The sequence below is a fragment of the Pristis pectinata genome, chromosome 28, assembly GCF_009764475.1.
Source record: "Pristis pectinata isolate sPriPec2 chromosome 28, sPriPec2.1.pri, whole genome shotgun sequence".
Classification (NCBI taxonomy): domain Eukaryota; kingdom Metazoa; phylum Chordata; class Chondrichthyes; order Rhinopristiformes; family Pristidae; genus Pristis; species Pristis pectinata.
In genome coordinates, this window is record NC_067432.1 from 16,507,845 (window position 1) to 16,522,672 (window position 14,828).

Sequence of the window (14,828 nt, forward strand, 5' to 3'; positions counted from 1 at the left end):
CTTGAGGTCAGATGTTGTACATCAGATCTCCTGATCCACCAGTGGGCTCAACGCAAGCATACCGAGCTCAAGAGCCAGAAGCAACTCGCATTCGACCCCTCAGTTTCATACTAGGTACTGTTGGCACGTATATGTATAGGGGCAGGCACGGCAGTGTAGCGATTAGCGTAAAGCTTTACAGCGCCAGCGACCCGGGTTCAGATCCGGCCACTGTCTGTAAGGAGTTTGTACGTTCTACCTGTGTCTGCGTGGGTTTCCTCTGGGAGCTCCGGTTTCCTCCCAAATTTCAAAGACGTACAGGTTAGGAAGTTGTGGGCATGCTATGTTTGTGCCGGAAGCGTGGCGACATTTGCGGGCTGCCCCCCAAGTCACTACGCAAAAAGATGTATTTCACTGTGTGTTTCGATGTACATGTGACTAATAAAGATATCTTATCGCAACCCTTGATTGAAAAGATATGTTTTTTATTTTACCTAATCACAGTTGTTAAATGTCACTGGTCATCATCATAAGCACTTAAAATGGTTCAGCAGATTTTGGCAAAGTGAACTGTCAAAAGGCCATCAGATCGGTCCAAGGATGGGGCTTCAGTGTCCCAGTGCCTAGTTGCAGGTTGTGGACCACTCCACTTTGCAGGATAGTAAGGGCAGCTGAGCCAAGATTGGATCCTTGGGGCCGCATAAAGTTAGTGCGGCTGTGGGAATAGTGCTTACGTGGCTGGCCAGAGTAAGTACAATCTGTACAGACTTAAAGGGTATGCTGACCCCTCCAAATCCCCTCCTCTATTGGCGTAGAAATAGGGCCCAGACCCATCCCTCTCTCTCCTTGGGCAGGGCTCAAGGCTGGTCCCTCTCGTCACTGTGCCACCTTGCTACCCGTTTACTTGTGAAGGCCTATTACTCACCCACTACAGTTGTATTCATTGATCAATAGTAGCCTGAAAGTTCAGACAACAATTGCACTCTGCACGTGGAAGTACACAGATTGAAATGGAGATTTGCTCAGATATAAAGTTAAAACCCACTCTCAGTCTGACGTTTTTGAAACTTCGCCTGACATAAACCCAATGCATTAATTAGGTCCCGTTGGGCTTGATCAGCTAGCCAGTCTCAAACAAAGAAATGGGGATATTGGAATGATAGGGGAATTGCTGTTATTCCCTGTAATATACATGGGTAATGTTCAACCTTAGAGCTGTGGAAGACTTATCCAAGGAGAGTGTTATCATGCCATCTGCCTTCTAATTCCATTGATGTGCAGCCAGAGTCCAGATCCAGTTCTCTCTCGTGTGTAGTTGACAGAATATTAACCTTAAGATGTTATGAAAGACCATCCTCATTGAGCAGAGTTTATTGGCTAATGTAGTACAGTGGGGAGCGGAAGTTTATAAGGTTTAATATTTTTAAAAAAATGAAATGATTGGATTTGCATTAACTTTGTTCAAAATAATCAGGTCATTGAAATAGATTGGGTTAATCTGGATTGGAAATGCAGTCGCTCATCAATCTGAGGTGCTTCTTAGTCGATTTTGATGAAAAATAATTGATACATTTTCATCCTTCAAAAGTTTGATATTGACTGGTCATAATTGTTTTAACAGTTGACTTGTTTGTACTGAGAACATTGGCCTAGACTTTACAGGAAAGTACAAGAGTCGACATGCCACGTGCCCTTTGTATGTGCAAGTGAGCATTATTGCAGAATCAATCCTGAATTTGCTGGGATCTACTTGCTAATGATTTCCTGGCTGTGTACCAATATCGGATTCTACACTTTCATGGGGGAGTACAAATTTGTAGCATTTCTTCAGTCACTCAAATGGAGAAGAATAGTGGTGAGGGACCAAAATAAGTCTTAGTTAGTTTGCATATTTTTAAGGTAGCTCAGTTTAGTTAAGTATTCTTTAATTGTAGTTGCCATTAGTTTTTCATTTTTTTTAAATATTAGTTGATTTCTTTTTTTGATAGCCTTTGCAAGTTTCTAAATGTTAGAACAATTCAGTAGTTTCCAAGTTTGATAGCTGACCTAGGCAGGGAATGAGACTTGGCTCACTGTAAAAGTTCTTTCAGTTTCTCACCCCACCTCCACTCCAACCCCCCACCGAACTAATGAAATGGAATTTATGCAGATAGGGCCCTGCCGTAATGAGGGATTTCGCCATTGAGAATTGGGCAGGCACTCTGCAGCAAGTTGGTGTCAAAGGATCACTAAAGATGAGTGTGACCATAGCTATTCAGTTAGAATGTTTGCAGCTGTCTGGAAATTCTAAAATGTGAACTGCTCAGTATTTCACAGTATGACTCTGTGACTTTGCTAATTAAAGAATCACAAGTAGTACCATCTTTGGAAAATTAATAAACCAACCTGTTTGTAGCTCAGGTTCCACCAAATAAAAGTGAGAAAAAGCTCTGGACTTTCTTCCTTAGGTCTTTGTGCCATACTAACTCTTATTTTCTTTTTCTCAGTAACTCGTTAATACTTCAACTCTTCCACTATCCCTTCTGGTATACACTGATGTGAAGCACTCTGATATTTTATTGTGATGAAGGCACCATTTTTAAAAAATACTATACTTAAAATACTATCCCCTCTAAAACTAGTTCACAGTGTCATTGGGGCTCCTTGGAGCGCAAGGTGGCTGTTAAATAGAAATGTTTGCTGTATTGGTGATTGCAGAGGTTATTGAAAGAGGAGATTCTAGGGGTCTTGATGAAGATCTCTGTCTCTTCTTTAGCCATAAGTGAAGTCCCAGAGGATCGGAGAGTAGCCAGTGCTGTTCCTTTGTTGAAGGAAGGCAATAGGGACAAACCAGGAAATTATAGGCCAGTAAGCCTTGCATCAGTGGTACGGAAATTATTGGGAGAAGATTCTCAAGGATAGGTTCTACTCGTATCTGGAAAAGCATAGACTTATTAGGGATAGTCAGCATGGCTTTGTGTGGGGTAGGTCATGTCTTACAAGACTAAGTTTTTTGAGGATTTGATGAAGATGATTGATGAGGATAGGGCAGTGGATGTTGTATACATGGACATTTGGCAAGGTCCCTCGTGGTAGGCTGATTCAAACGATTAAGCACATGGGATCCATGGACACTTGGTAGATTGGATTCAAGATTTGCTTGGACATCGAAGAGGGAGGTTAGTGGTGGAGGGGTGTTATCCTGACTGGAAGTCTGTGACCAGTGGTGTGCCACAAGGATCAATATATAGATATATTTGGATGAAATGTAGGGGGGCTGATTAATAAATTTGTGGACAACACAAAAAAATCAGTGATGAGTGGATAATGAGGAAGGTCATCATAGGATATAACAGGATATTGATCAGTTGGAAATATGGGCTGAGAAATGACGGATGCAGTTTAATCTGGACAAATGTGAGGTGGTGTACTTTGGGAGGTCAAATGCAAGAGGAGAGTATACAGTAACTGGCAGGACCCTTATGAGTATTATTGTAGAGAAAGATCTTGGAGTGCAAGTGCATAGCTCCCTGAAAGTTGTAACATACATAGACAGGGTGGTAAAGAAGTGTGAATGGCATACTTCCCATCATCGGTCAGGGCATTGAGTATAAAAGTTAAGAAGTCCTGTATACCGCTGTATAAAACTTTGGTTAGGCCACATTTAGAGTATCATGTCCAGTTTTGGTCAGCGCATTACAGGAACGATCTGGAGGCTTTGGAGAGGGTGCAGAAAATGTTGCGTGGATTAGAGATTAATGGGTATAAGGAGAGGTTGGACAGACTTGGATTGTTTTCTCTGGAGCATCAGAGGCTGAGGGGTGACCGGATAGAAATTTATAAAATTATGAGAGGCATAGGTAGGGTGGGTAGTCAGAATCTTAATAGGGTGCAAATGCCAGAGGGTGTAGCTTTAAGACGAGAGGGAGAAAATTTAAAGGAAATTTACAGGGCAAGTTTTTTTTTACACAGAGAGTGGTAGGTACCTTGAAAGTACTGCCAGTGGAAGTGGTGGAAGCAGATATGATAGCAATGTTGTGACAGGCAGGGAATGGAGGGATATAGACCATGTGCAGGCAGATGGGGTTAGTTTAAATTGGCATCATTGTTGACAGTGGCATCATGGGCCAAAAAGTCTGTTCCTGTTTTGTACTGTTCTATACATGTTCTATGAACAAATTTCATGCCAACTAATGTTCATAGTATACACAAGCCCACTTGTGTTTGCCACATTCCTATCTTAGTACTAAACCAAAATGAACTTGCAGTACTGAAGGCAGTTCTTAACTGCAGAGAAAGGTAATCATGTGGTATGAATTGGGCCAGTTGAACTTTTTAAAGATGGTAATCTCAGAGGGAGAGCAATGGTAGCTAAATTCAACAAAAAGGCATCAGAAGTGACGTGGTTGGATGCTGAATGTGAAAGAACGATAGCATCTTGGATAACTAATTTTATATTTTATCTCTGGAAGTGCAGGAGAAGTAAAATTTAAGAACTGGTAGGATTGCAGAAATTGTAGCCAAACTCTCAAAATACAGAAATGCAGAAAGGATTTTGTTTAAATCAGTAGAAGTGGTCCACTGAATTGTGTAAAGTTAGATTGTTCTATAATGGAAAACTGATTAATACTAATTTTGTCCAATGGAAGTTTTCATTCTCTACTATTACTTGCTCTTAACTAAATCAACTCATCAATTCACTGATCTTCTCCTACCCACTGTTTTCTCAGTCCGTCTTCAGAAAATGTGAAGAAGTACTCTTAATAAAAAAAAATCAGTAGATTCTATGACCTGAGGCTGTAAGTGATGCTGCACAAATGCAGGTTTTTCTTGTGCAGTTCTAAAATATTTTTGTATTGAATAAAGCATTATACCTGTAATTTTTTGTTACAAACATAATAAGTTTTAGATCGGCTCTGTGAGAGCTTTATTCTGTGTTTGTAAGTATATATTAAGGGAATTTGCATAAATATGTGAGGAAGAAAGAATAGAAAGACAAGTTGTTAGAATGAGATGAAATAAGTGGAATGAGGCTCATGAAGAGACAAATATGCCATAAACTTGAAATGTTAAATGATTTGTTTCTATATTGTAAATGCAGATTGTGCATTTAATGTGCTGTAACCAGTGTGAGTTTTTGGTGTGCATGTCTATCTGTACTGAGTCCTTTTTAAGGAAGGATGATTTAAAAAGTTGAGAGAAAAAAGCAATGGGTTTGCATGTGGTTTAACTTAATATCTACTGAGATTTCCGGAGAAATAATTTTAGTGACATTCCATTTGGTATACAATTGATAGAGGTAAACTGTGCTTTTTCTAATTGGCACTAGTTTGTCTGCTTCATTTTTGAAATACCAGAATGTGCTATGTAGATTAAGATATATTCCAGTTTGTTATTTCTTGTACTATGCTATGGAAAGTACTTGCTCTTGAGAATGCAATATAAAGGACAATGAATACCTTGGTGAAAATGTAGGAATCCAATGAGAGACCATTACCTATATGTGTAATCTCATTGGATGTTGACACTGGCAGGTTTTCAGCAGTAATACATAGGTGTTTTTGTTTATGGAAAGGGCTTTGCACTCCCGAGTTAAGTAGTACAGCTTCACACACAAAATGGTGAGAACATAGCTTGCATATGTATCCTTTGGAGTAAATCCTAAAACTAATTAGTCAGTATTTTAAATTTGCAAGAGTATAATTCAAGAAGTGCTTTCATTCATTTTTACTATCTACTGATCTTGAACAACAGTTAAATCTCAGAATTTCCTGAAACCAAAATACATCAGTGACCACAGCAGTAAAACTCTTGAAAGGTATGCTCAAACGTTCTTATTTTGGCTGGGGTACAAAAGCCATTTTCCTAAAGTTTTCAGGACATGTCTGGAAAAAAAATACTGTCTCTCACAATACTGTATACTAAGAAAATTATATGTTTCTACTTTTATTTGAAGGCATTTACAAGTTCAAAATATTGCAACAATAAGACACACAAAATAACTTTGTTTACCCCTGCCAATATTATGGGCACTGAATGCATTGCAGCCTGGTAAATATTCTACACAGGGGAAGCACAACTGAGTTTTTTTGTTTTCATTTTATTAGAAGTTCCTATGACAACACTGGTCAATGCCTGAAGTTCAGAGTAGGTACACTTTTTTTTGCTAAGTGTGGTGCAGAGTTTATTTTAGAAAAAGTTTAGCATTTGCCTTTCTATCTTCCAATCTTTCTCGTCTGTCTTATCCAAATGCTAATAATGTAGTGCATCCCTTCCCAAAGTCATTCTGCCGGAGGCATGCGTAAGCGAGTGGATGACCACACCTTCACAAAGATAGTCTCTTCAATGATATCAGTTAATGCTGCCACTTCTTGAGATCCTTTCTCATCTCCTACCCCACAACTTGCTCAGTCCCTGATAATCCTCCTACACTTGTCTTTAATTTAGTGCTGCTTTTCTTTCCAACATCTTTACTTGCAGCTGTTACTTATACTGCAGACCCCTTTATCACCCCTCGCCCCCTCTCCCTAAATTGTACAGCCATCCACTTCCATACATCCATGCAGTTTATACCCACCTCATCTCAAAGCACTGATTCCCAATTAGCATTACTTCCCTTTTCTCTTCTTCCATTCCCCATTCACCCAATTCATAGCCATCGCTCTTTGCCTTACCTCCTCCTCTTCATGTCACCACATTGCTGCTAATGGAAGTGATCTTAGTCATTGCACACTGCAGTGGAAACTCCTGTTTCATTTGCATTCACCTTTGTACAGTGAAGCATCTGGAATTGCTTGCATTAGCTGCATGAATTGGGTGGAATGCGTTCTGAGAGGGGCAGGAGCCCAGTTGTGTTTTTGATGATTAGGATGAATGGTTGCTCTCAGTATGAAAACATTTAAATATAATTTCACATTACCAGTTAGCATCATTGCAAGGATGAGGTCTAAAGCGGATGCCATCTTATTCGTTTTCCATTCTGCTTTGGAGCACCTGGACAACAGCAAAGCATATGTCAGGCTGCTGTTTATTGATTACAGCTTGGCATTCAGTACCATCATCCACTCAGTATTAATCACCAAGCTTGGGCCTCTGTACCTCCCTCTGCAACTGGATCCTCGACTTCCTCATCGGGAGACCACAGTCAGTACGGATTAGTGATAACACCTCCTCGCTGACAGCACAGGCGCACCTCAAGGGTGAGTGCTTAGCCCACTGCTATACTCTCTCTACACTTATGACTGTGTGGCTAAGCACAGCTCAAATGTCATTTATAAATTTGCAGATGACACCACTGTTGGTAAAATCTCAGATGGCAACGAGGACGTGCAGAGGAGTGAGATAGATCAGCTGGTTGAGTGGTGTTGCAACAACGTCAACAAGACCAAGGAATTGATTGTGAACTTCAGGAAGGGGAAGTCAGGAGAACACGCACCAGTCCTTGTTGAGGGGTCAGCGGTGAAAAGGGTGAGCAGCTTTAAGTTCCTGGGTGTCAGCGTCTCCAAGGATCTGATGCAGTCACGAAGAAGGCACAACAGTGGCTCTACTTCATTGGCAGCATCCATCATTAAGGACCCTCACCACCCGGAACATTCTGTCTTCTCATTACTACCATCAGGGAGGAGGTACAGGAACCCAAAGACCCATACTCAATGATTCAGGAGCAGCTTTTTCCTCCATCATCAGATTTCTGAACAGTCCATGAACACTACCTCATTTTTCCTTTTCTTTTGCACTGTTTATTTTGTAATTTATAGTTTTTATATCATTGCATTGCACTGCACTGCACTGCACTGCTGCTGCAAAACAACAAATTTCATGTCATATAAAACAGTGATAATAAACCTGATTCTGATTTGGTTTCATAACAGGGCTGTAAATGTAAGTCAGCTATCAAAGGCTGAACTAACTCCAAGATCAAGCTGAAGAAGTAACATTTGTGTTCCAGCTGCTAGACTATTGTGTTTCGGATGTGCTATATTGTCAGGATGCAGGTACCTAAAGTGGCACTTCCACATCATTTGCAGAGTATAACATAAACAACATGAAGTGTCATTTTGGAAGTGCCTAAACAAATTCTTTAAAATAAGAAGTGCTAGCTTTAAATCATCCTCTCATTAGTTGTGTAGAGAGCAGAGTTTGTGCATGTATCTGGGCTTCAGTTGTTGCATTATGTATTGCCCATAGTCTGGATATAATTCGGGTCTGTTTGTTGTACTTTACATTTCACAATACCTGCTAAAGGTCTACAGTTCATTTAATTATATTTAGGAACTACTTATTTTCTTGGAGTTTTTTTTTTGCCTTTTGTGCATGAATGTTTACAATCTAATTTCAGTTTTGATGAGATTTTGTATTGTTTCCAAACTGAAGTCTAAGCCAACTAGACAATTACATTTTTAGCCATGGTCCTTTCCGAAGTTAGTGCTTTGCTGCTGATAGCCATGTTATTATTTCCTTGAAGGAAAAAGATTGATTTAAAAGGTTTGGAGATAAAATATGGGAATGGCCCATAAACTTATGATGTTTGTAATGTCATAATTAAATGTAAAAGTGACCATATTTAAAGTTATGCCTCTGGTGTTCAGGAAGGTTATCCTGTCCTCTGTCTGTAGTAAATATTAAAATTATGATAAAAGTTCAATGGTCTGGCAATACTAAATGGACTGTTTCATTTTGCAGTTGTGAAATATACAGAGTCAGACTTGATATGATGCAAGCTGACCTTGTTATCCACTTGGGCATTTATCCTGTTCTGGTATTCTTCCACCCAACCAGACTTCCTGAGAATCATAAACAGACTTCCACTTCTCTTGCTTGCAGATCATTCAGTGAATAGAATAACATCCTTTCAGCAGTGGTGCATCTGACAGCAAAGGAAATGGGGCCTGACTGTAGTTTAGTGCCTTTGTTTCCACACACACAGGCAATGATTTTAATGAATCTGTTTTTTCCCTTTTACAGTGTGTTACATATTTGTTTGATATTCCCTGAACTGTAATGTTTCATCTGTCACTGTCCCATCAGTAGGGGAAAATTGGTGTAATTATTTGTCAAATAAATTATCTACTGGGTTGAGAGTTTGGTATTGAGTTTGGGACAGTTATTTATTGTGTAAAATGCAGCACTGTATTGGAGACCTTGATAGCTAAACTCTCATGGCTCAAGGAAATATTTAAAGTAAAAATTCTGTAAATCCTATATCTGTCCTGTTTTGTTTTGACTAATAACTATTTCTTTAAATTCCTCTTTGAATTCCTTCCAAGCTGAAGCCCTTGGTCCTTTTTTATGTTCCTGGTAAGACTACTTGCATATCCTACTTCCCCTTTCTTTATCAATGTCTTGGCCCTTCTTCCCTGAACTCTTATATTTCCCCAATCTTTAACTTCCCCTGATAGCTGCAGCTGGACAACTTGTCCATTTGGCTTTATCTTGTATTAATGGAATATATATGATTTGCATGCTGTGTATTAATTCCTGAAATGTTGGTTAACTCCTGTCTATTCTCATGACTTTTAATTAGTTTCTCAATTTACTCTAGCCAATTCATGCATCTCACCTTTTGTAATTTCCTTTATTCAGATTTGAGACTCTCCCTGATTTTTGACTTGAAACAAATCACTTCCAATTTTAATATTACGATCACTATTCCCCAAAGGTCCCTTAAGCACCAAATCATCAAATAACTTTCTCTTATAACAAGATGCTAATTCTAAAAAACGTGTTCCTACAGCATATTGAAGTTTGGTCAGTTAGAAGGTGAGGACAAAGAGAACCAAGTTATGCCTCTGGGAAGGAGAGAATGGGACGGCAGTAGAAGTAGAAGATGGCAGTATGGTATGGACAAAGAACAGTCTTATGGTGAAATGTATGACCCTTGGACCTCTTCCCTTTCCACTCTCATACTCGACACTCCCCTCACAAACATTATTTTCTCCATCCCTTCTCCTGTCTGCAACTTAAAACACACTTTTTTCCTCACTGTTCCAGTTCTGAAGGACTATTGATCTGTAATATTAACACTGTTTCTCTCTCCATAGATGTTGCAGTCCCATTGGGTATTTCCAACACTTTCTGTTTTTATTTGAAAAAGTGATATATTTTTGCTTTTTTTTCCAACTGTATATTGTATTTGGCGGTCAAAATTGTGCCTTTACATTATAGAGATCAAACAGAGATTGTGTGATTGTTTTGCAAAACACTTCTATTCAGACCACAGGTATGATCCTGGTCTTCCAGTCACTATATTTCTTCAGCACACTATCATTGTCATCGTTCCTCAACTTCCCAGACAAGTTCTGAAAAATTTAATGTAACCTTGAAGAATGGTACTTAATTTTTCAACCAGGCACAACATAGCCTTCAGACTTGACAGTGAGTTCAACATTTTCAGATAATGACTTACTTCAGCTCAGGGCCCATTTTTTTTTGTTACTTGTCCCACTACTGCTCTTTTTCCTTACAACACATCGCTTTTGGCATTTAATCTTGCCTGCCTTCTGGACTATCACAGAGTTGAACTTTTGTTCTTTCCTTCCCTCATATTTTTGTTTTGCAGTGCAAAGCCATTTTGCTTTGAAATTCCATGGCTGTAAGGGTGTAGATATGGAGGGCCAGGGTCTCTTGGGTTTCCAAATGAAATTTCGTCTGTGACTGACGTCCCAGGCTTTGGTTGCAACAGTTCAGCTTTTGCATGTGAAAGTACACTGTTTTGTCCTCTGTCAGTACAGGGTTTGCAAGATTGCTCATATACCCTGATCAGGCCAGATTAGAAATTACTGAAACCCAGCATTTTTTTTGTAGGAGTGGGAAAGTAGAAAGAATGTTCATTCATTGGGAATTGGGAGGGGAGTGGCAACTATGATTCATCGGGGTTAAGTGAGCTGGTGTTACTCACTGGGGATCTGGGAAAACATTCTGCTTGTGGATTGGGGGTTGGGGTGGGAGTGTGGGCTAAGCTTAGGATCGGGGTTAGTTGGTGCTATGCAGCCAGGAGGGCCTAAGGGTGTAAGTAGAACATGGAACAGTACAGTACAGGAACAGGCCCTTCGGCCCACAATGTTGTGCTGAACTAATTAAATTAGTAATCAAATGCCCAACTAAACTAATCCCTTCTCCCTACACTATGTGCATATCCCTCCATTTCCTGCACATTCATGTGCCTATCTAAGAGCCTCTTGAACGCCCTTATCATGTTTGCCTCCACCACCACCCCAGACAGCATATTCCAGGCACCCATTACTCTGTTAAATAAACAACTTGCCCCGCACATCTCCTTTGAACTTATCTCCTTTGAACTTATCCCCTCTCACCTGAAATGCATGCCCTCTCGTAGTAGACATTTCAACCCTGGGAAAAAGACACTGGCTATCTACTCTTTCTATGCCTCTCATAATCTTATAAATCTCTATCAGGTCTCCCCTCAGCCTCCGTTGCTCCAGAGAGGACAACCCAGGTTTGTCCTTATAGCACATGCCCTGTAATCCAGGCAGCATCCTGGTAAACCTCTTCTGCACCCTCTCCAAAGCCTCAACATCTTTCCTATAGTGTGGTGAACTGAACTGAATACAGTACTCCAGGTGTGGCCTAATTAGAGTTTTATAAAGCTGCAGCATAACTTCCCAAGTCTTGAACTCAGTTCCTCAAATAATAAAGGCAAGCATGCCATATGCCTTCTTTACCACCCAATCAACCTGTGTAGCCACTTTCAGGGAGTTATGAACTTGGACCCCAAGATTCCTCTGCTCATTAACACTGTTAAGGGTCTTGCCTTTGCCAGTCTTCTACGTTATCCACAACATCACCAACCTTCGTATCATCTGCAAACTTACTGACCGACCCACCTACATTTTCATCCAGGTCATTTATATGACAAACAGCAAAGGTCCCAGTACGGATCCCTGCGGAACACCACTAGTCACAGACCTCCAGCTAGAATAAAACCCATCAACCATGACCCTCTATGGGCAAGCCAATTCTGAATCCAAACAGCCAATGGATCCCATGCATTTTAATCTTCTGGATGAGCCTCCCATGAGGGACCTTGACAAATGCCTTACTAAAATCCATGTAGACAACATCCACAGCTCTACTTTCATCAATCACCTTCATCATCTCTCGAAAAGCTTAATCAAGTTAGTAAGACGTGACTTGCCCCGCAAAAAGCCGCGCTGACTGTCCCTAATTAGGCCACGGTTTTCCAAATGCTCATAAATTCTATCCCTAAGAATCCCTAAGCATCTGCGATGTGGCCGTCCACACAAATACCTGTTTCCCTCTACAGGTTAACAACAAAGTGGACTCCACCAGATTACTCCAAAAATCCATACGTGGATTGTAGTGACAGACACAGTTACTGTTTTTCATCCATTGATAGAGACTAGCAGGCTGGTCTCTCTCCCTCCTCCTCCTCCTCTCCCCCTCAAAAACAACACTACGTCCTTCTGTTGTCGTAAACACGACACACACACACACACACACACACACACACACACACACACACACACACACACACACACACAGTGCTCTATCTTAAAGGGACATTCACCAATAGTGACCTAGATGTGAGACTGGTCTATAGTTTCCAGGATTATCTGTTTCCCTTCTTGAATAATGGAACAACATTAGCTACTCGCCAGTCCTTCAAGACCTTACCTGTGGCTAGAGAGGAAGCAAAGATATTGGTCAAGGCCCCAGCGATCTCATCTCTTGCATCTCTCAATAACCTGGGGTATATCCCATCAGGCCCTGGGGACTTATCCACCTTAATGTTCTTTAAGAGACCCAACACTACCTCCTTTATCTCGAAATGCCCTAGCAAATTAGCATGCTCCGCACTGATCTCCCTATCCTCCATGTCTGTCTTGGTAAATACTGATGCTAAATACTCATTTAGGACCTCACTCACATCCTCCGACTCCAAGCACTTGTTCCCTCCTTTATCCTTGAGTGGTCCTACCTGCTCCCTAGTTATCCTCTTGCTCTTGATGTATGTATAGAATGCCTTGGGATTCTCTGTAATTCTACTTGCGAAGGACTTTTCATGGCCCCTCCTGGCTTTCCTAATTCCCTTCTTGAGTTCTTTTCTAACTTCTTTATAATTCTCAAGGGCTTTGTTTGATATTAGCTTCCTAAGCTTTACATATGTTTCCTTTTTCTTCTTGACTTAATTCACCACCTCTTTTGATATCCAAGGTTCTCAGATCTTGCCATCCTTGTCCTTTCTTCTTACTGGAACATACCTGTTCTGTACTCTGTGCAGTTGGACTTTAAGCAGAGTGTTGTGCTTATCTGGCAGGCTCTGAGTCTCTTGATGTGCAGGAAAGACCATATTGTTCCGGGAGTGCATAACGGTGGGTTTCCCCAGAACAAAATAGTTCAAGTTCCCTACAGTGCTCCAAAAATATATGAACAGTTTGGCTGAAGAGACTAATTGTCGTTTTTCAAGTTTGCTGATGATTCTAAATTAGATGGGTTTGTGAGTATGGAGGAGGATATAAAATGGCTTTAAGAGGAGATGGACAAGCTGATTGAGTGGGTGAGAACATGGCAGATGGAATATAATATGGCAAGGTATGAGGTCAATCACTTTGGTGCACATGACAGAAAAATAGAGGCATTATTAAATGGTGACAGAGTAAGCGGTTAATGTTTATGGAGACCTAGGGGTGCTTGCATAAGTTACTGAAGGCCAAAATGGAAGTACAACAAAATGAATAAGAATACTTTTTTAATATATTCATTCAAGGCATGTGGGCTTCACAGGCTGAGCCAGAATTTAATTGCCCATCCCAAGTTGCCCTTGAGAAGCTGGTGGTGAGTTGCTTTCTTGAATCGCTGCAGTCCTTGAGGTATGTATATACCTACAACGCTATTAGGGAGGGAGTTCCAGGACAGTGACGCAGTGACGGTGAAGGAACGGCAGTATACTTCCAAGTCAGGATGGTGTGTGGCTTGGAGGGTCACTTACAGGTGATGGTGTTCCCATGCTTTTGCTCACCTTGTCCTTCTAGCTGGTAGAGTGGTTGGAAGGATATGGGATATTAACCTTCATTATGAGTAGATTTGTTGAAAGGAGTAAGGAAGTCTTATTGCAATTGTATAGAGCCTTGGTGAGACTGCACGATACAGTTTGGATCTCATTATCTAAGAAAGGATGTATTTGCCATAAAGGAAGCGCAGCAAAGATTTGCTAGACTGGTTCTGGGGATGGTGGGTTTGTCATAAGAGGAAAGATATAGTAGACTGGCACTACATTCTCCAGAGGGGAGAAGAATAAGAGATCTCATTAAAATGTACAACATTATTAAAGGTGTTAATGTTGGATACAGGAAGGATGTTTCCCCTGGCTGAGCAGTCTAAGACGAGGGGCAGTGTTTCATAATAATGGGTAAGCTATCTCAGACTGAGATGAAGAGGAATTTCTTCACAGAGGGTGGTGAAATTTCAGAATTCTACACCCCTGAGCTCAATGGGAATCATTGTATTCATTAAAAACAGGGATTGGTGTATTTTTGGATGGTCAGGGTGTGGGGTTAGTGTTGGAATGTGGCACTGAAGTAGACAATCAGCTATGAGGCTCCAAGGGCTCTAAAGCCTACTCCTGCTCCTTTTTGTTTTCTATTGAAATAAAATGAAATAAAGGAGTTGATGTAAAATGAAGTAAGGGAGTTGATGTGTCAATGATATTCAGCCATATTTTAATGATGTTTGGGACAGACAATCAATGAAAATGCAACCGGTGAATCAGGTCTGAAAAGCATTATCAAAGTACTCAAGTCGTTTTGGTCCTTTTGGTTGGAGATGAGGAGGAGGAGGATTCATTTTAATTCTTTCAGAAGATGTTACTTGTTTCATTGAAAATTGTAGAA

The 14,828-nt window shown here is 40.5% G+C and overlaps 1 protein-coding gene across 7 annotated transcripts in view; it reads left to right on the top strand.

The window, feature by feature from the left end:
• The window catches only part of lrrc28 (leucine rich repeat containing 28), a 59,738-nt gene that overhangs the window by 17,834 nt on the left and 27,076 nt on the right, over positions 1–14,828 (top strand). The window contains exon 7 of one of the 7 annotated variants that reach the window (XM_052040575.1): positions 13,706–13,773. The exons of the other annotated variants lie outside the window; for them this stretch is intronic. Coding sequence (XP_051896535.1) covers positions 13,706–13,773 — 68 coding nt within the window. The remainder of the gene's footprint in view (positions 1–13,705; positions 13,774–14,828) is intronic. 7 annotated transcript variants of the gene reach the window in all.